General features: G+C 29.9%; 2 protein-coding genes across 3 annotated transcripts in view; one reads left to right on the top strand and one right to left on the bottom strand.

The window, feature by feature from the left end:
• LOC142324104 (protein regulator of cytokinesis 1-like) overlaps positions 1 to 13281 on the bottom strand; it is a 68332-nt gene extending 55051 nt beyond the window's left edge. The window contains exons 1-5 of the mRNA XM_075364756.1: positions 13157 to 13281; positions 11817 to 11949; positions 10752 to 10850; positions 4427 to 4567; positions 2467 to 2583 (exon numbers count right to left, since the gene is read on the bottom strand). Of these exons, the coding sequence (XP_075220871.1) occupies positions 2467 to 2583; positions 4427 to 4567; positions 10752 to 10850; positions 11817 to 11949; positions 13157 to 13176 (510 nt within the window). The 5' untranslated portion in view covers positions 13177 to 13281. The remainder of the gene's footprint in view (positions 1 to 2466; positions 2584 to 4426; positions 4568 to 10751; positions 10851 to 11816; positions 11950 to 13156) is intronic.
• A 357-nt stretch (positions 13282 to 13638) lies between these two features.
• Positions 13639 to 22870, top strand: part of LOC142324103 (5-taurinomethyluridine-[tRNA] synthase subunit MTO1, mitochondrial) — a 28752-nt gene continuing 19520 nt past the window's right edge. For both annotated transcript variants that reach the window (XM_075364755.1, XM_075364754.1), the window contains exons 1-3: positions 13639 to 14061; positions 17977 to 18095; positions 19042 to 19249. In XM_075364755.1, the coding sequence (XP_075220870.1) occupies positions 13851 to 14061; positions 17977 to 18095; positions 19042 to 19249 (538 nt within the window). In that variant the 5' untranslated portion in view covers positions 13639 to 13850. The remainder of the gene's footprint in view (positions 14062 to 17976; positions 18096 to 19041; positions 19250 to 22870) is intronic.

Below are 22870 nucleotides of genomic sequence, written 5' to 3'. Positions count from 1 at the left end.
GGCAACAATGATTTTCGTTAAACATGTCAGGCAAAAATGTTCAGTGCATTCCACACTGACTAAAATTTTATTCATATAAAATTCAATTTGTTCATAAAATTTTTAATATTGATATAGAAATGTGATTAGAATTCTGTACTGGGTTTAATGAAATTCAGAATATGAATCCAATTTTAATCACACAGATGAGGTACATTTTTATTGAACAAATTTGTTAAGAAATAAAATTTTTGTTATCAGAATGGCAAAAATTCAAGACAAGTGCAAGAATAATCACTACATAGTGTCAAGTTACTGTATGGTGTGGTGTATCTTCATTTGGAATTATTAGTTAACACTTTTTCAAATAAAATGTTTCACACAGTAACAGTTGCTGTGAGTTACTGAGAAATGCTTACAGAGATAGAAATACCTAATGAGATTCATGGTGAAATTTTACTCCAACAAGATGGTGTCACGAAGCATACTACTTGAGAAACAATAAATGTTCTGAGAGATAGGTTTTCTAGACATCTCATCACTGCTTTGAATGAATAGATAAGTCAATAGAACTTAAATACCTGTGGGCATGCACTTAGTGAAATGATTCTCTCTGAATGAATTTTCACAATAGTGACATCCTTAAAAGTTTTCCTTGAACCTCACTTTTTTCCTTCACAATTTAAAAAGATACACAATAATGAGCATTCAAGAAACACAGCAACTCATTTGTACAAATTTATCTAGAAAATGTGGAGGAGACAAAAACTAGTTCACTAGAAGCAATTTTTTTTTTTTAATTTACTTGAATTAATTTCCCAGTGAAGCTTAAAGAGAAGCCTGAACATGAGAATATGGAAATATAATTTAGTAGCATTGGCAAAATGCCATGCCTGACTGGGATTTAAACCCTATTACATAGTAAAATATAGAGCGGATTGTTGCAGCTTTCACCAGTTGAGGTATGTAGCATTATTTGTTTTTTCCAAGCAGAAAAAATATCTGCAACCAAGATCCACTGTCAATTGTGAGTAGTTTATGGTAATTTAATTAGCAATGGCTCTGCGAGAGAATGGTCCAGGAAAAATTAAACGTGTCATTCATGATAAACAACACTACACAATTATTTAACTTAGTTAAAATTTTCATCTAATTTCAAAGTCAATTTTTTACGAAATTGTTACAGCAATCCTGTAAAGTGTTGGCTTTGAATTTAGAGAATAAAAAAGTGAATTCCTTGATGTTAATTTTACTGGGAATGAGACATGGATTCAGTTCATCAATATTGAGATAAAAGAACAATCCCAACAATGGATGCACTCATTTACCAAACAGATCAAAAGATTCAAACAAAAAAATAATGGCTACAATTTACGAATCTTAAAGGAGTTTTATTGGTGAATTTATGAAGCTAGGTACAACAACAAATGTTTATTGTGAAATTTTTACAAAGCTTAGGAGAACAATACAGATAAATGGCAAGGAATGCTGACAAACGGACCTTTTTTTCATGAAATGGATAGCCTCACACTGCCGTTAACACTAAGGCTGCTTGATGATAGGATAAGTGTGAATTTGGATACAGACTTTGTTGAGAAATAGTATACTTAATTTTAACTCTTGTTATTTAAGCTTTTTTCAAATTATTTTATTTTTATTATTCAACCAGAGGTTAATTTATAAATATCCCTTTTATTTAATAAGTTTTTTTCTCTTTTTTAAATATTTAAAATGTTATATTCGGAGGTCAGTTGTAATGTTATTGACATTATTTTTTTCAAATTACTATTTTTGGTTTTTGTTAACAGACAAGAGAATTTTTCCATGCTGAAGGCAAAAAAAAAATTAACTTCATCATTATGGTTTTTACACTTTTCTTTAAAGAATAAAGAAATACAAAATATCAGACAGAAGGAAAATTACCATCTGAAAGTAAAAACGTTTTTGTTGCATCTAATTTATAAATATACATACACAAGTGAAATTAATTCAACTTTTGTGAAATTTATTCATTCTGAGTAAATTATTTTGGTAATTAGTTTTGACAAACAAAAAAACTTCTTTGGAATTTTTCAATATAGACTAACTGATAGGCAGATGGTCTATTACTCAGTTTTAGGATTTATTTCATCTTTTTCATTATCTGTACTTAAGCAAAAGCTCATGCACATCCTTAAAAAAGGGGAAAAAAATCACTTTTTTCAACATATTTTATTTCGGCAGATTTGCTCGTTTCAACAATATTGTAATCAATATGTATGTTAGTTTTGAAAATTCAGGGTCACAAGCAATACTTACCTGGCTCCTTTCAACAAACACATAAAAGACTTGCTTTCTCTTTAGAAAAAGTATAATTTTTTAGCTGTTATCTCTATTTATAATCTGTAAAGTAGCACTGTGATATGATACCTTTCAAAGGCACATAAGCCTTTTCATCATAACACAATCTGAGGGAATTTAATGAGTTAAAAGTAAAAGACACAATACCTTGGAAGTTTCTAACACATCAACACAGCTTCTTAATTGTGCTAATTGTTCAGATGATGGTAGCCCAGATGGTCCAGGAGTTACAATCATATTTAATAATCTGCAAAGTTCAGTTTCCTGAAAAAAGCATTAAAAAAGCATTATTTTTTTAAAAAATTATAATTAAAATAAATGGAAATTCATTCCTTCTCCTTTCATATCTGCCCATGAGAGTTCAGTATCTTCTATGGAAAAATTACAGTCATTAAAGTGATCTCTTCAAATCCTAGAACAATATTTTCTAGGTTAACATCCTAGGCTCAGAAAGTGGGACAGCACTATAACAAAGTACTCAAGGCACTATACTAAAAAGTACTGAGAATGAATCAGTGTAATCTGATGTTACATCGACCTGATGGGTTAACATAGCACTCAATGATTTCTATTATTGTAGTGCAGAATGTTTTTCTTACTAGTTTCTCAAATAGCTGATTTTTCCGTTATCTTTATTTATTTATTTTTTTTCAATAGTTCAAGTAGTTTAGAATTAAATAACTTTTTATTTAATCTCTACTAATTTGACTTGAACATTGCTAGTGAAATTGATGCCAATTATAAAAATTTGGACCCTCTTCCGACAGGTCCAAACAAAAAAATCTGAAGATGAAGCATCAGAACAGTAAAATGGATGTGGCAACACCTCCCAACCTGACTCTTGAAACCTTTCTGTTTTAGTGGTATGGGAGTGGGTGTTATGCAGAAGAATTGTTACACCTTTTGAGAAAGAATCAGAACATATCCTCCTTAATGGGAGTTTCAGTTTATTTTCTAGCATGTCACAATAGTACTCAATGTTGATTGTACTCAAATAATCACAATAAACTGGGCCTGTATAGTCCCAAAACACAATTAGCATCATTTTACTTGGTAACATATAGGTTTTGAATATTTACGTGGTGGATGAACTGGGATGTTTCCATTCTCTACTCTGGCATTTGGGTTCCAAATTAAAATTAGATTCAACTTTCAGCATATGTTATTTTACAATCTAAAATCCTAATGCTAAAAACCATTGTTTAAGTTTAATACAGAAGTGAATCTGTACTCCCAAATTCACTTTTTTGTAGTTGTGACTTTAACTGTCTCAGAACCCATCTTGAACATACTTGGAGTAATTCAGCTTAGTATGGATAATGGAGTTATCCAGATATTGGACAATGCCAATACTTGCACAACAAATTACAGTAATTTCCTAAAGTTTTATGCATCTCTCCTCAAGGATAAGATCATTAATGCAATTTGGGAAGCATCAGTCAAAACTTCCTTCAGTCTCCACTATGATGAAAGTCTGTCGCATGTTCTGCCAAATTTAAAATGTTAATCCACTGATACAAATTTGCAGTTAATTGAATTTCAGCCGGTTTTACATCTTCAGAAAATAAAAATCTTATCACAGCACACTATACTTCAATGGTACAAGTTTCAAGCAGAGCTAACATTTTAAAATAAACACAAAGGTTATAATGAAAATTCTTTTCTAACAACTGATATTTATGTAAGGAATGCCAACTTGAAAGTCACACAGTTTTAGTTTATTCTACTAAACAGTCTTTCTGCTTTTGCCATTTATCTCTTAATTATTGAATGACCCTCATATTTTATTTAATAGGCTTTTTCTAATATCTTTGCTAACCTAATTATAAAAACAATCCCTCTAAGCTAGTTTAAAAATGTCATAATGATAATCTTGTTCTGCATTTGTAAGCTTGAAAATGGTTTTTTAATTATGCTTAACTAAAAAGAATTTAGTATTTAAATATCTTAACCACTTTAAATAATAAGAAAATGAATTACCTAAAAGTAATCTATTATAGGTTTTCTAAATTAGAAAACAATTCCACATGGTATGCAGAGTATACATAAATTTACATATATTTTGTAGTCAAAAATTAATAACATTTATTGCAATTCAGACACTCACCTTATGTTTTAATCTTTCGAATTCTTCCATCCTCTCTGACTTAATTTGCCTTAAACGTTGAAGTTTTTCTTCTAGCTTATTCATCAAATGTTTTAAGGGTGTTTCCTCAGGAAAATCTATATCTAATTCAGTATTTAACTCCTGGAAATAATACAATTAAAAAAAATACTATTTTCAAACTACGTAATACCATAACATAAAAATTAAATATAATAAAGCCTGTGAACACAAATTCTATAAGTACTATATTATAACATCTCAGAATTTTGATAAACTTGATCTATCAAAACTGACACTTGTGGCATATTACGAGGAAGTTTGGCCTTCACACCCTGATGTCTCTTTCTTTCTTTTTCCTGTTTAGCCTCTAGTAATTACCATTCAGATAATACTTCAGAGGATGAATAAGGATGATATGTATCTGAGTATAGTGCAGTCTCAGTTCGACCATTCCTGAGATGTGTGGTTAATTGAAACCCAACCACCAAACAACACTGGTATCCACATGATCTAGTATTCAAATTCACGTAAAAATAACTGACTTTCCTGACTTGGAACACTGGAACTCTCAAATTCCAAATCAGCTGATTTGGGAAGACGCGTTCACCACTAGACCAACCTGGCGGGTCAGACCCTGATGTCTCTGACATGACACATATTCACTCGAATTACTTTCTTAGAAATGAGAACTAAATTTTCTTACAATCACCTTTTTAATAAACTGTTTTTTAATCAATATAATATTTGTATCAGTCTGAATTGTAGTTAATGAGTAGTTTGTTTAATATTAGATTTGTAACTTCTGCTTTTTGTGAGGAAATTGTGTGAATGTGTTTATGAGAAGTTAGAGAAAGTAGCATAATTGTCATTAAATAAGGATGTGAAATCAATATGAATGATCATATGCTGTACATTAAAACTTAAAGATTTTAAAGCTAAAAAAAAAAAGAAGAAAAAATACTACTAATACAAGGACAGTTCCAATTACCTTAGTAAAGAATCATTTGTTGCCTGATTAAAAGAATTATACTTTTAAATTAATTTAAAAAATTTATAATTTTAGAAACTTAAGTGGCATGAATATGACTCTTCAGGTTTGAAGAAAATATCTTAACAGGTTAAAATAAATGCAGCAATAACACACATGAGGTAAGCAACAAATCTATACTTATCATTACAAAAGCTCCACATGCATTCAGTGTCAATGAAGTTTCATCACATATCAAATATACTGAAGTAACAATAAAAAATCCTACTTAAAGAAATTTTTATCAGCAGAAAACAACACTAGCTTCAGCATTATTAATTATATATCATTTTCTACCTTGCAGCAAATTCCTGGTATAATTTCCATCTCCATTCTTTTAGAATGTCTATAATCTTTACTCTTTTTTGCACTTACTAGTACAATTTTGCTCAGCCCTTCTCTCATGATATATCTCGATCTGTTAGCTTTCCTATTCTGAATTGTTATAATTAAAAGCTTCTATTCTCATTAAATTTCCTCACCAATCATTAATTTTTCTTCTAACCTAATGCCCATAGCTTTTCTTTTATCTTTTTCTTAGCATACAAGTTTCACGTTCATATGAAAGTACACTCCTTTGTTTTTGTTTATAAATAAACAATTAACATCTTTTAAGTATATATATTTTCCCCAAATCAATTTCAGTTCAACAATTATAAATATAAAACTATAATAAAAATAGGAAAGTACATGATGATAAAATAACTTGTACTTGCTCTACTATTAGTAACAGCAGAAAATTCAAGTTCAAACTTTGTTGGATACCACCAATGTATTACTAAAACCAACAAATGAGATATTTTATTAGACTTCAAATGAGCAGATTTCTTAAAATTGCATATGTAAAATATTTTGACTGGTAAAGATTATACAAAATAAAATGCATTAATGAAGCAATATTATATTTTTTTTACATTTAATCATGTTGCAGATCTGGTTAAGATTAAGATTGTTTAAACAAAGATATTAATTAAATATTTAATTAAAAATAAAGAAATGTACATACACAGAATCAGGAAAATGGAGTTTGTTGAAGACAATATGTTTAAAAGCTTAAATAGGAATAAAAAATACAAGGAAAATGCTTAGACTTTTTAACAAGATTAAAAAGGTCAATATCCCAAATCATTCATAACTGTTTCAGAAGGTTTGAGCATGGTAACATTTTTGTATATTTTAGTTCTGTTTGCAATGAAAATGATATGGAATAACTCAGATTCAAAATCATGGCTTGATATGAATTCAGTAACCTCATTCAAGAATAATGAAGAAAATATAATTAGGAAATTTATAACTATGAACAAAAAACCATTGTACACTAAAAAAAAATTCATGTTATATATTCACAGCAGATGAAAATAAATTAGTTAAACTTTTATGCTACACTAATTTATAATTAGGAAATAATTACTTAATTAAAAAATTGAAATGCAGCAGACGACATTGAAAGAATCATTATAGATATAGATCAAACTAATATTGAACAAATAGAATTTGAAAATGATTACATGCAACAATCACTCTCCATAAAAAAAGACGGTGTGTTAGTTTGTTTATCATATATGTGCACATTTTTATTTTAGCTGCTATTGGCACAGACCGAACTAATGGATGCCAGGCAGCTGTGCATGGCAATTCTCTCCTGCTAGAAGCAGTCCATTGTAAATTAATTTAATTTCTAAGTGTAGATTATTTTTATTTTATATTTGTACTTTTATTTATTTAATTTTATTAATAAAAGAAAGGGATTATTAGTTAATATTTAGCAATAAAAAAAAAGAAGATTCTTTATTTAGCAGAAGAGAGTCGCTGGCGTGCATCCGACTGGCACATCATGTGGTCTACTCTGCAACAATAGCAGCAGCTGGATTGGCAACTAATACAACCACACACAAGACTAAACAAAGAAGAAAGCTTCCCGTCTCCTTCGGCCACTTCTTCTTCTAACCCCAACTCCTGTTACTAGCGTTAAACATTATATTTCTATTAAATTCTACTCATTCCTTAAGCCTATTTTAAATATAAAAACACCAAAAGGTTACGAAAAATATTTTCCACACACTAATATTTGTTTTCTTAAAACAATTAAATTTATGTTTATGTTTCATTGCACATGATTTTGCTAACTGTAACTAAATAACATTCATGAATTTAGCACACAAAAAACAAAAGTTTTTACAACGAAAAGCTTCAAAATCCTGAATATTTTCAGCTGTTTCTTGAGTTGTGATATTTTAACAAAGCTTTAACCCCGAAAGTTTTCCTTTTTTATCCAGAAAACAAAAATATAATATTAGATAAATTGTATAAAGAAGTAAAAATCGTTCGAACAAATGAATTGTCATGAGTTGTACAAACGAGCCTGGCGCACCATGAGGCCCTCTCTGCAACAATAGCAGCTAAAATAAAAATGTGAGCATATACATCAAATAAATAAACCCATGCACCATGCTTTTTTATGGGAAAGATTTCTGTAAAATACTTAATATTCTTACAAACATAAGGATATGAATGCATCGAGGGCCCAGGGGGCAGGGCCTTCTGGTTAGATAGTCAGGCTTGCTTCACTTACCCGACCGCCTAGCCAGGAGGCTCGTAGACAGACTAGTAGATTATATAAAAAAAAGTGAAGATACATATAACATTTTCAAAATCTTACAATTTGGCGGCCATTTTTTTTTAATGAAGGACACTGTAACAGTCCAATTTTTTTTTATAAGTACTACTAGTACCTAAGAGTTAAAAGGTAAAAAACAGGCCTGTTACCCTATGCCCTTTATTATTTATTTTGGGTCCAAAATTTGAAAAAAACAATTTGTAAATGTACCTTCAGTAAACATTACAAGATTTGGTTATGTAACAAAATGAATTTTAAATACACTATAGTGAAGTTCCAACTTTACTGTTTCCAAAAGCCCTTTTTGACCTCTGTATGATGTAAAATAAGAATGCTATAGCTCATGGAAAAAGTGACGAAAATGTTTGTTTTTATACCTGTTGGCGAGTTAGAAAACAGTCTATTACACAAGAAAATATTTTTTTTAAATATTTTTGGCCACTACAAGGTGGGTAGTTAACATATACCAAATACCATGAAAATCAAAAATAGTAATGTACTGATCATTTGCTGAATTAAAATGGAATACCCCAAGTTTATCATGATATATAGATTAGAATCAATGCCTTGAATTACAATTTAGCTTTAATATCAAATGGATAACCCTCAAACACTGTTAATAAATGACTGACACCTCTGCTATAAAAACTATAGTCCAAAGACAACAATTCATGCAGTTATAATCAACACCAATAAATAAAAAAGATAAGTGAAAATGTGATGCTTGTTATTTCTCAACACAACATTCAACATGTGACCAATAGCATTAGTTGCAAATAAGCTACTATTTTAATAGCTATATGAATGGGTGAAACTTTTCAGTTCAATTCAGTTTAACCGTTTAAAAATATTAATTGTCTGAGTTGTTAAGAAATGGTACTTATCACTAAAAATTCTATAACAGAATTAAAAATGGTAGAAAAAAATTCTTATGAAAATAAGAACCATTAATAAATGCCAGCAGTGTGGCAACTAATGAGGAGTAAAATTAATATGAAAAAAACCCAAAATGGAAAATTTTAGGCTTTTGTATTAGTATTTTTCAAGAAGATGCCCACAGACAATCTGTAGTTAGTCAGTTGTTAGATGGTGCCATTGAAAGGAGAAAATCAATTAAAATTATAATCTAACTTTATATAATAAATAAATATAATCAAACCAAACTTAACTTACACTTGCTAACCTTGGTTAGCAAGCAAGCGTAGATTAAGTTTGGTTCAATTGTATTTATACTTTTAGATTTATTTATTATACAAATATATATATACATAAATTTATTACACAGTGCACCTTCAATTTACGCAGGTGTTACGTTCCGGAAAGTTTTCACGTATAATGAAATCACGTAAATTGAGACTCCCATTTAATGCAGAAATACAGGTTAGGTTCTTGTTAAGTTATACAGTAAATGATATATGTAAATTACTGTACTCAAAAAATACTGTACTTTATTTTAATATTTTATTATTACAGTATCATTGTATTATTTTAATGATATTTAATGCATTATTTTAATGCAGAAATACAGATTACGTTCTTAACTTATAAATAAATAACTGTATTAAAAAAATACTGTACTTTATTTTACTATTTTATTATTACAGTATCATTGTATTATTTTAATGATATTACAGTACAATTTATGTATTTAAAAAGAAAAAATATGTACTATTTATTTTCTTTCAGTGGCGCCATCTAACAACTACTACAACTGACTAACTACAAATCAGCTGCAGGCATCTTCTTGAAAAGTACCTTTGAATTCTGTATAGAACATCTGAAAAGGTGCTGTGTATCAAAACGGCTATATTTTTTAAATACATTTTGTGAAATTCTAAAAACATTTTTGTTTTCTTTTGTTATATGGATTTTCATAAAGTAACAGCTTTATCCATTGATTATTTAAAATAATACAGCGCAATAGTTAACTTCTACAGTAGCAATATCATCCCAACCCCATAGAAGATACCCACCTTGTGGCGATTCCAGTTGGTTCCTAGCCCTCAAGGACTTTACTGGAGGTCATCTTCAGACTAACTAATTACATCTTACAGTCACCAGCCAGGCCTCAATCAGGATACCACCGATACAAATGCATCGGCAGACATTTACATCAGTAAAAACCAATAACTCAGCCAACACCTTCGCTTCAGGCTTCCTTCGGACATCTTCACATTTCCGATCCTATAGCATCACCCTCTGAACTAGCTAACCGAGTTCACAGAAACACAAACCCTGCCCTAGCCCAATTACAACACAAACGCTTGTGACTGTAAATGCCTCAAACATCGACTAAGTAACAAGTCAAGTGCAATGCCAAACTCACACAACTCAAAAATTTGTTATACGTAACAATGAAATTCAAACCTACATTCCATCAACCACTACAAAATACACCAATTAACCAATTTAAGAAAAATGAACTCCAATCTGATCCCACCCAGCTCCATTTCAGAGTCCTGTGTGACATTTACTTTGTCACACTTGAAGACCACTCTCGGCAAGACAGTGCAACACCTCATGGCTGCATGTACTACCATGCCCTCGGTAGTGTGGTCACCCCCCCCCCCACCCCCAGCAGACAGTGGCTCTGCCACTCAACTCTAACAAACTGCAGTTTAATAGATTTCTTCTATTTACTGCATCATTCCAAACATAAAATAGTATCATTTCTAGCTTACCTTACTAAGTGTTACAGATTCTTCACATAATCTTTCAATAGTTGTAATATAATAAAGCTTCTTATCTTCCTCAATCTGTACCAATCTTTCAAGTGACATCTGAAACATTATAAGCATTTATGAAAAATTATTCCTTTATACCTCGTCCCCTGTCAATACTGCCACTTGGAAGAAACGTGTGCATAACCCAGACAGGAAAAATGGCCCAGAATTTTTTTTTTCTTTTTTTTTTAACCTTTTGTATCACAGAAGGTTTAAAATCCACTCACAAATATACTTCTATTTCAAAACATAAAAATTGGAGTGAAATCTGGTTACAAAATAAGGATGTAGGGAAAGATCTAGAATTAGTAAAAATAAAAATTTAATCACAGTATCACCTTTGTTTAATTAATAACAAACATCAATAAATGAATCCACAGTAAAATAACAAAACAAAGTTACTACTGTTGAAGTTTTTATGATCCAAGTTCTTTATTAAATTCTATAGAATAGAAAAATTATTATTATTCACTTTATCAGATTTTTTTTTTAACTTGATATTTTGGTAAAATATTTTTCTAAACTGGATAGAGCCCAGTTAAATTTTTAAAGATATTTCTATTACCCAAAAACATAAGCTGATACAAGTGGTACTAAATAAGATATACAAATGGATTTATTCACATCAGATTTCTCAGGCATTATGATATCTATCATAAAATGTGAAATTTAATACATATGTAAGTTGGAATATAGTGTTTGGCACATGTAAGCACTATTAATGGAACGTATTCCTGGAAATGTAGCAATTCTAAGAAATGTTATGTTGAAGCCTTTATATTGTTTTATTCAGTCTTAGACTCGCTTTGTTGGAATGAACATCTAACAAAATTCGATGTTCATTCCAACTGTTAGCGTGTACAATTATAACACTGTTTATTACACATATATAAAAAATTTAATTTTTAATTTCTGTATGTCAAGATTTCTATTAATTTTCTTAATTGTTAATGATAAACTCATAGGCAACAAAACACACAATAGACCTATAATAATAATTAAAAGTAAACTTTGTCTACTGACATTTAATTCTCTCATGAAATCATTCACAATTTCTTCAAATTTCTCTCTGTCATTTCCGTAACATAATTTGACAGTTTTCATTACTTTCATGAACTTTTCTTTCATTTTCTCTAAATCCTGAGAGTGAAGACGGCTGAAATAAAATAAAAAGTTGCATTAAATGAAAATCTTGGGCAAGTACAGTAACAAAATTAATGTACAATAATTGCATAGAACAAAGGACTTGAAAATTAATAATTGCCAAAATTATAACAAATAGCGGGAAAAAACCTTACATTGAAATTTTTTAGTTACTTAATGTTTGCAAAGCACATTAAAATAAAGAGAAAATTATCTTTAGTCTCCATAAAAAATAAAACAAAGTTCAAACTTTAGAATAATACACTTAAATATAACTGCCCTGCAATTCTTCTAAACTGCATAATAGTAAGCAATTTTCTGAAATGTTTACAAATCTTTTATTTAATCTGATTTCATCAAAAGCACTAAGTAGATACATTTTTTACTTAAAGTATACATTTCTTAAGACTAATGAGTCACCTAAGACAATTGTAAGAGCAACTGAAAACATTGACATAAGTTTTGAAATTTTTACATATATTAAATTTGGTTCGATATATTATATAAAAGCTTTATAGTTTTAAATGGGTATTCATGAACAAGAATAGGGGTTTCTATATATAATAATATAAACAAATATTAACATCCACCAGATCAAATTAAATGTAAGAACATTCAACTATTTGAAGTGCTTTCATTATTTTACTCCATCATCAGCCGACAAACTTTATACACACAAAATATACAAGTAAAAATATAGTTAAAATTTAAAAAAAAATCATTAATATGTATAACAGAGTAATAATAGTAGAATAGTATTTATCAAAATCAAAATATTCAATCGTTATGCAAGGTCTACCAATTTTAAATTGTAGTATTATCATATTTAATATGTTTATTTTAAATTTGTATTTATTTTGACCAGACTGCATGCATAGTAGTAGTTTGTGCACAAGTGTTATGTATGTTTGTTCCCTACTGCAACTTCACAGATTCAACCAATTTTTGGGTAGTAACGGGACTTCAGTTTGGAAGCGTTACTACCAGACACAGGTGTTCTAACTAAAAATGGTGAATATGTACACCATTTTTTTCATCAAATTATAATAATTATATTATAATTAACTACAGAAAACACTTCGTTGGATAAGTTTCATCACCAGTAGTAAACAGGAAAACGTCAAACTACAAAATTTAAAAAAGTAAACAATTATGCTATTTCACGCAAAAAAAGAATCATTATAATATGATTCATTATGTTTGAATCTATATAAACTTACCACAATTCCTCGAAGTCCATGGTTGTTAATAAAAAACAATAAAATACTATAAAAAGAAATTAAAAACAGTACACAATAAAACACGAACTCATTTAACAACCACCAACAGACCCAAGCTATCAAGACGATCGTTTTCTTAACGGTCACAGAGTTCAAATTGTGAAATCCTCAAATATGATTGGTTAAAATAAATTCCACATTAACAAAAATTATTAATTTCTAAAAGAATTAAATTGAATATTTGCTACTTTAATAAATTTTTAGATTTATTTTAATTATGTTTTTATAACATATTTTTATGTATATATTTCCATTATGCTACAACTGAATTTTTACATAGATAATTTTTTTTTTTTTTTAATTTGAACATCTAAGTTAATATTTTTAGTATTATCTCTAAATTTCAATATTTTATTTCATATAAATTGTTTCGGTGGTGGTTTGTTGTATTGCACAGTTAACTAAATTTGACCAAAGGCGAAGAAAACGAGGTTGCCCTGAAGAAGGTCGGCGTTTGTTACGAATTTGTTTTTTGCTTGGTTATGTGTTATTTGTCATTGCTGAAGACAAAAAAATAAGTGTTTATGTTTTAAAAAGTGAAACTGGTTTGTATCTATTTTATTATTACATTTGATATGCGTCTCCGAAATACTGATAGTTAAATTACATCATTAAATATTTCGTCAAAGTAGCTATGTACAATACCATATTAAGATTATATTCGAATTGTTTATTAAAATATACTAACAATAAAGTTGGTGTAAGATTGTTTTCAGTGATTAACGATGGACATACCTGTGATGTTGTCGTTGTTGGTGGTGGTCATGCTGGTACAGAAGCTTGTGCAGCAGCTGCAAGGATAGGTTGTGAGACACTCCTTATTACACACAAACGTAGATCAATCGGTACGTTTTTAATATATTGTAGTGACATTAGCTTCTATGGTCTTAAGCTACTAAAAAATCCCAACAGTATGCATTACTACAACCAGCATCTTTAACTTTAGTTGGCTATGAGAATCAGTATGTTATAATTAGGATTGGCATTTTATTTAATGACTTGTGTTAATAGTAGTAATGTATGCTGTTTTGTGTTATTTAATTTACTGCAACAAAGCAACTATGTTAAACTCAAACATTTAAAGCATCACCTTAGATCAGTAACATTTTACTCAAGAGGTAGTAAATAAAAACTGCCAGCTGTGATTATATACTTATGTTTATTATTGTTAGTGAAGTAGAATATGTATCTAGCTTATATTGCTGTCAACTTGCAATTTACAAGAAAAGCCAGCTGAATAACACAGTTTAACCTGTACAGTACAGCCGGCCAATTATTACATAGAATTGTTCCATAAAAAGCATAATTACAAAAAAAAGTATCCTGAAATGAGTTATTTTGCCCTGGTGCCTATCCAAACACAATGAAAAACAAAATTTATGATGCACACTTTGGTCTCGTATAGTAAAGATGCTTTTATCATGTTTACTTCAAATATCACCTCATTTTGCAATATTGGATGAATTTCACACAGTATTGAACTTTGAATTATTGTTTCACTGAAAAATTGCCATAAAAAGAATTTTTAATACAAAAGTACCAAACTGCCCAGTTGCTACTCCATTATTGTGTGATCACTTTTATATGTAAATTTATTGATTTTTGAATGATAACCCAATGGTATTATTTTAAAAACTTGCATCATTTTTTCAGTCATTTACAATGACTGTTGCTGCTGTTTTTTCACTCTGGTGTCAGCATATGTTATTGCTGGCAGTATTTTTGTATTGGGCACATATTTTGAATGTGGTTGAGAAATGTATTAGATTTGAATTTATTCTGTTCCATAAATCTTTTTTATAGATTTTTATATTTCACAGTGTTCTGGTGTGTGTACACAAAAATTATTTTTTGTGTATGTATAGATTATCAAGGTTATTACTAATATTGGTAGATTTTTAATTTGCATTTAGGAGATAATTTGAAAATGTTGATTTGTAGCTAGGTGCTCTTATATATTTATTAAATCTTTGTTTGACCTCTCTCTCTCATTTGTTGAGTGAAAAACATTGAAAAATTGTTTTATGTTATTCTTAGTGTGTGGTTTGTTTTGACTTCTCATCCCATCTTTGTTTGGCCTTTCTCTCTCTCTCATTTGTAGAGTGAACAATTTTGTACGTATTTGTATCTGTTGTGAACAATTTTATATGTGTTAATTTGTCCAGTCTGAGAGACTGGATAAAACAAAACAAACACTTCTTGTTCTATGCTATTTATCTTAAGTTTGTGATTTGTATATTGTATATACAAAAAAGTGTGAATTAAATAAATATAAAAGTATTCAATCACTTAAATTACAAATGCATATAAACTAATTTAAATAAGTAGAGATAGATTATTTTTCATTCTATAATTTTAGCATTAACTTGAGTAATTAATAAATATAATTGACCAATTTGAATGTAATAAGAATATTAATTTAACTGAACATGAATGTTTATATTACAGAAAAGGAGTTAAGAGCAATAATATGAGGTGTGTGAGGTAAGTAATGAGATTCGTAACTGCAAGCGATCTGGCAACGCTGTGTCCACCGGTCTGTGCTAGACCAGTTTGTTCATCCCTTCCACATGCTCAGTATGAGTTTCAACTCTATTCAGTCAACACATTATTTTTGACAGTTCCATCAGTGAAGTTGTGTTTTTATTGTGTGTAACGAAAATGAAGCATCAGAATTTAGAGCAACATGCAATCAAGTTTTGTGTTAAAATTGGGGAATCCGCGAGTGTGACCTTTGAAAAGTTGAAACAGCCCTATGGCAAACATTGCTTATCAAGATCACAAGTTTTCCCACTGGCACAAATCATTTTTGGAAGGCCAAGAACACAATGAATATAAACCTAGCTCAGGGAGACCTTCAACTTCAAAATCTGACGAAAACATTGAGCATGTGAGGGTTCTTGTAAGATTAGACCGTTGTTTAACAATAAGGATGACGAGTGAACAGTTAAATTTAAACACTTTCACTGTACATCAAATTTTGACAGACGATTTGGACGTGCGAAATTGGTGTCGAAAAACCTCACAGCGGTACAGAAGGACAATCGAAGAAACGTGTGCGTTGATCTTGTTGAAAGGATTGACAATGACCAAGAATTCTTCATTCGCGTAATCCAGGTGATGAATCCTGGATATTTGAGTACAATCCTGTAACAAAGTGGCAAAGCGAAGAGTGGCACACTCCATCATCTCCTCGACCGAAAAAATGTCGAATGAGCAAATCAAAGATCAAAACCGTGCTGATTTGCTTTTTTGACAGTAGGGGTATCGTGCATAAAGAATGTGTTCCTCCAGGACAAACTGTCAACCAAGTGTTTTACAAAGGTGTCCTGGAAAGGCTCAGGAAAAGATTGATTCGTGTGAGACCAGACATTGCAGACGAGTGGATGCTTCATCATGACAATGCCCCGTGTCATACGGCCATTTCCATCAGGGAATTTTTGACCTCAAAACGCATTTCTACTGTTCCTCAACCCCCCTATTCACCTGATTTGAGACCTTGTGAATTTTCCTTTTCCCGAAACTGAAACATGTCGTAAAAGGACATCATTTTGGAACTCTGGAGAACATTCAAAAGACTGTGACCAACCAGTTAAAAGCCCTACCAGTTGAAGCCTTTCAGCGCTGCTACCAGGAGTGGGAACAATGACTCTGCCGATGTATAGCTGCCCAAGGGAACTACTTTGAAGGGGATAATATTGTTTGAAAAAAATAAAAACTTTGGTAAGTAAAAAGTCAGTCTCATTACTTTTCTCACACACCTCGTATTTTTTAATGATATGCAGTCATTCTATTATTCATTATCCACTAGTAGAAATAATAGGCAACAATAATGTAAACAATTTCAAAAATGATTATGAAGTTAAAATTACTTAATTGTTTTTCTATTAGAAAATTTTTAACTCTGAAATGAAGAATATTTTGTGGCATGTATTAAATAATTCCAGTTTTAAGATTTTATTTTACATTTGGTATAGAAGACTTGTTAATTCATCACGTATATGTTAATATATTCGTGTATAGTTTCTCCTTCCAATGTGGAAACTGTTAAGTCATCCTTTATGTTTTTAACTTTTCAGTAAATATTTAAATTAAAAAAAAAAAAATACTCTGATCCTTTCATTTCACCTTGTTGTTCAGAAATTAAAGGATTGCTTTGTTTCTTTCTTTCTCCTTGTTGTTTTTCTTCTGTTATTTATTGCCTATGTAAATGTTACCTCCTTGTATAATGTTCCTGAATAGATCCGTTCATATCACATACTTTAAGTTTTGTTGAAGACTTATGAAATGATTTTGGAGAAAGTGTACCCACTCACTTACTGTATTAAATGGTCCAATTGTTTTGTACACTTTTTTCCTTTTTTTGTATTTTTCTTCCTTCCTTTTTTTAACTTGTCAAAAGTTTCATTTTTTGTTTGAATCAGTGGTTATTTTAATTTTTCATTCTAAAATTATACTGTTGCATTTTGTTCATAGTTTGCCTTTGAAGTTAAATTACAGGGTCACTGCTCATAACGAGGTTCTTAATTTCAGATACTTTTTCCAATTTCCTTATGCTCCTTTTTTATGGACAGTATTTGTATACCAGAAAGTTTCTTTCTTTTTATTTGTTGTGATTAATTTCTTTAAAGAAGTACTGTTTTATTCCATTTAATTATTATTATTAAAATTTGATTTGTTTCATTTTGTAGTTATTATTAAAAGTAAACTCATATGGACAAGATTTTTTGTATTACCTTTATTTTTCTTTTGGATTTTAGGTGAAATGTCTTGTAATCCATCATTTGGTGGTATTGGAAAAGGTCATCTCATGCGAGAAATTGATGCGTTGGATGGTGTTTGTGCCAGAATATGTGACAAATCTGGTATACAATATAAGGTAAGTTGCCTAATATTTGATCCACACATAATAGACTGTTTCTACTTAGAAACTTTCTTCTTGTTCTAAACAGTTGTTTTACATTGCTATAATATATTTTAATCTGTTAGATTTATGTTTATTTAAATGTATATATTTATTTATTTAAAATCAATTCTGTTAAGAATCATACTACTCTGTACTATATACAAATATATTTATTTTATTAGATCAACTGAAGTACAGAATAAATAAAGTAGGATGACTTAGTTTTCCGGCCTCCGTGGCGTGAGTGGTAGCATCTTGTCTTTTCATCTGGAGATCCCAGGTTCAAATCCCGGTCAGGCATGGCATTTTCACACATGCTCAAATCATTCATCTCTTCCTCTGAAAATACCTAACAGTGGTCCCAGAGGTTAAAAGTTCCATTATATATTCATTTCAAATTACATTACAAACTCCATAAAGCATAATAACATATCATGCATTTATTTATTTTATTCACAATTTAAAACCTTTAATCTTTTTACTTTTTTTATTTTAAACTTTTATTCAGTTAAATTAAAAAGTAAAACAAAATTTAAAAATATGAAAAATTAATTAAAATTATAATTAATATCAAAAATTAAATTGTAAACATTTTTACATATGTAAAAATATGACATCAAGGCAAAAAATCATATTAAGATTAAAAATCAAAAATTCAAATAAAAATAATTCTAAGTAAAGCAATTACGGATGTTGTCCATTTATGTGAAACCTGTATTACTATTACTTTGTCAAATCTTCCATATAATTTTAACTCAGGTGTTACATTTTAATTTAACTGAATAAAAGTGTAAATATATATATATATATATATATATATATATATATATATTAAATTGTGAATTAGTTGATCATTGTTGGCAGAAGCATTACTTGAAACTGATTAATTCTTTAATTGAGATTTTTACTTTTGTTAAAGGTATTAAATAGGAGTAAGGGTCCAGCGGTATGGGGCCTTAGAGCTCAAATAGACAGAGATTTATATAAAGAGCATATGCAAAATGAATTATTAAATAACACTCCAGGACTTAAAATTATCGAAGCTTCTGTAGAAGATCTTATAACTGCCGATCATGATTATCTTAAATCTGGCACTTCTGTTAGAAAGTGTATTGGAGTGGTATTAAGTAAGTACTGTAATGATATTTGTGTAATTTAATAGAATGTGTGTACATTGATTCTACTCTTAACATTTTTCCATTTTTTTTTTCATAAAAAATTTCATACCTGGCACTGCACAATTCTTTCAGTATATCTTAATCATTTCTTCTCTCTCATTCTAGAAAAAGTAAATTTTCAAAAGTGTAGAGCTGTTAGAATATATTTCACTTTTGCATGGGTATCAATTGTTTAATGCTTCAGTACACATGTGGGTGTTTACGGGCAAATTGTATATGGCTCTGTGTAGTATTTTCCTATTTAATTTTTATGTCTAGTTACATTTAAAATATATATTTAAATAAAAAAATATATATGATTGTTTTTTAATAATATCTGTTATGAATACTACTGCTTTTTATATAATGTAACTAATCTAACTAATATATATTCTAACTAATGTTATATAATCTAACTAATGTAACTAATCCACATAAATAATAAATTTCAAGGTATATTTTTGTACCTTACTGAATCATTCTGTATTTTTAAATAACCTTCTAAAATTAAGGTTTTAGAAAGTATTTCTATCATCAGTACTTTTTTAAACTTAAACAATTACTTGTATTTCAAATGATGCAAAAAGCCATATTACTTTGTCAAATCTTCCATATAATTTTAACAAAGGGGTAACATAGAAGAAGAATTTGACAACATAAATACCCATTTTTATGTATCAGTTTTTATTTTTAACATTTATTGACAAATATTCCATTTTTTAAATTCACTGTTATTTAGCAGACTTATTTAACAAAAGTATATTTATTCTAATAACTGACTGAATTGTTTCTCAATAACATTGTCACACAACTTCCCATTAACACTAGTTTTTCCATTTTTAATTTAAAACTTTATTATTAATAAAGTATTTGAAAAATTAATCAGAAAATATATTCTCGTTCTGTAATAAGCTAATAACATTCTGTAATTGTGAACATAACTTATAAACATATCTTGATAAAATAATGCTAATTAGATCATTTTTATTTTAAAAAATATTTGGCATTAAATACTACACCAAAAAGTATTTGAGGCGAACAATAATAATTCAAGAAGTATAATAAAAAACACAACTCTTAAAGTTAATTTTTTAGGAAAAATTTCTAACCCTATCCTCATAAAAACAGGAATAAAGTGTAGGGTGTAGACTCTAATCAATACTTTTCTGAAATATATTACTTCACAATACAAATGTTAAGAATTTCCTTCAAATTGGCTAAGGAAGATGCTGTATGGTTATTGATGATCTCAGCTTCACAGATTTGGTTATCTTGTTGGACACTCTCAAAATAGCAATAGTATAAATAATCATATTTCAAGAAACAGCAGAAAAATTAAACCTACTTATAGTGTACTAATGAAAAATATCAAAAATTCCCAAACTTTATTAAAAAGCTGGTGTGGAACAATAGAAAAAGTAAACCAATTGTAATACCTTGCGGAAACTAACGAATGGAACGGCTAAGAAAAAAATAACTCTTAAAAAATGGGGCAAATAAAATGGAATTTTATTTGCCGGAAATATACAACTCAAAACAAGTACAACAATAAATCTATCTCTGTTAGTGCAAAATTAGGGCATTTAAATACCGTGACTTGCCAGAAGTGTTGTTCACTACAGAGTATTTGACAGTGATCAACATGGGCCTTTAATTTTTTTAATATTTTGAGTTTTTTAAAGAAACCCAAAAGGTAGAAAACAGATTTTTAAGGAAAATATTTGGTCATATAAAAGAGAATACTCTATACATACGAGGTGTGATAAAAAAATATGGTGAATCATTTTTTATTAAAAAAAGTAATAAGATTACATAGAATTCGATTTAATCTCTTTCAAAGTACTGTCCTTGGCTAGCAATGCACTTATCCCAACGTTGACTCCATGACTGGAGGCATTTCTGGAAGGAGTCTTTTGGAAGGGCTTTCAGCTGCTCGGTCGTGGTCCTCTCAGTGTCAGCAATGGTATCAAAACGTTTTCCTTTAAGCACAGTTTTAATTTTTGGGGAAGAGCCAAAAGTCGCATGGTACTAAATCCGATGAGTATGGCGGATGTGGACAGACAGGAACACTTTTTTCGGCCAAAAACTCGCAAATGAGAAGCGAGGTGTGACACGGCGCGTTGTCGTGGTGAAGAAGGAAGCCATTGGTCCATTTTTCTGGTTGCTTTCTTCGTACATCGTTTCGCAAACGTTGCAGTACACCCTTATAAAATTCAGAGTTTACAACAGTTGTTCCCCTTGGAACGAACTCTGATCGCACTATGCCCTCACTATCGAAAAAAACAACGAGCATGACCTTGATGTTGGATTTTGACTGACGTGCCTTTTTAGGCCGAGGAGATGAGCTGATTTTCCATTGGGAACTCTGCATTTTGGTCTCAGGGTCATAGCCATAGACCCAAATTTCATCTCCAGTTACAATTTTGGCCATGAAGTCCGACCTGCATGAAGACGACCCTTCAACTCCGTGAAAATTGACACACGATTTTCCTTCTGTTCATCACTCAAAAGTCTGGGAACAAATTTTGTACTCACTCGTCTCATTTGCAATTCATTAGTTAAAATGCTTTGAACGTATCCATACGAGATGTTAAGGTCTTCCGATAGCTCTCGAATAATCATTCGCCTGTTTGAACGAACCATTGTTTCCACTTTTGGCACATTTTCAACTGTTTTTGAGGTTACTGGACATCCCGCACGCTGCTCGTCTTCAACAGACTCATTTCCGTTTTTAAATCGGTCATACCACTTGTACACACAGTCTTCAAAGTTACCACATTATCGCCATACACCAATTCTAACATTTTGTGAGCTTCTTTGGCACTCTTTTGCAACTTAAAACAAAACTTAATGTTAATGCATTGTTCAAAATCCATGTTGTGCGACAGACACGATAAACACAACCTCACTCTAGCGTCTCTGGCAGCTGACTGGCAAGCTTGAATGTGTTACAACTTGTCCCTGCCTGTCTCAGTTGAACACACTATTGGACAAATTACAGCATATGGATGTAGCGTCTGCAGTTGCCACTATAAAAATTCATTCACCATATTTTTTGATCACACCTCATATATAAAAACTCCAGTAATTTAAAGAAATTACAGAAATAATGCATGAAAGGAGATGGGCTTTCATAGGCCACATTTTATGAATGATTGATAATAGAATTCACAATAAAATCTTCCTCTTTTATCTAGAAAGCAAAACCAAACGCATATATTGTGATAAAGTTAAGAAAAGATTAAACATAGTAGGAATGGGAATGGGAATTTTAATTGAAAATTAATTAAGAAAAAGTAAAAGAAATCTTAGAAAGTAGGGTTCTCTGAAGAAAAAACAAAAAAGAGTAATAACAGAAGAATTCAGGAAAAAGGCCAGTGAGAGACTTAAAAACAAAAGAAAGGAGTGAGAAGGACATTAAGAAAAATATTAAACATGATCTTCAATTGGCCAAAATGAAAAAAAAATATATATATATACAGCATTCTATAAACTGTATTTCATTTAATAGAATTGTAGAAATGTATTTGTAATTAAAACAATGTAGTTGTTAAAAAACTATATAGTTGTAAACAAATCTGACTCAAGTCT

This window comes from Lycorma delicatula, chromosome 4 (genome assembly GCF_047948215.1).
Source record: "Lycorma delicatula isolate Av1 chromosome 4, ASM4794821v1, whole genome shotgun sequence".
NCBI classification, from domain to species: domain Eukaryota; kingdom Metazoa; phylum Arthropoda; class Insecta; order Hemiptera; family Fulgoridae; genus Lycorma; species Lycorma delicatula.
Note: the sequence above shows the minus strand (reverse complement) of the source record. Positions and strands in the feature narration are given on the sequence as shown.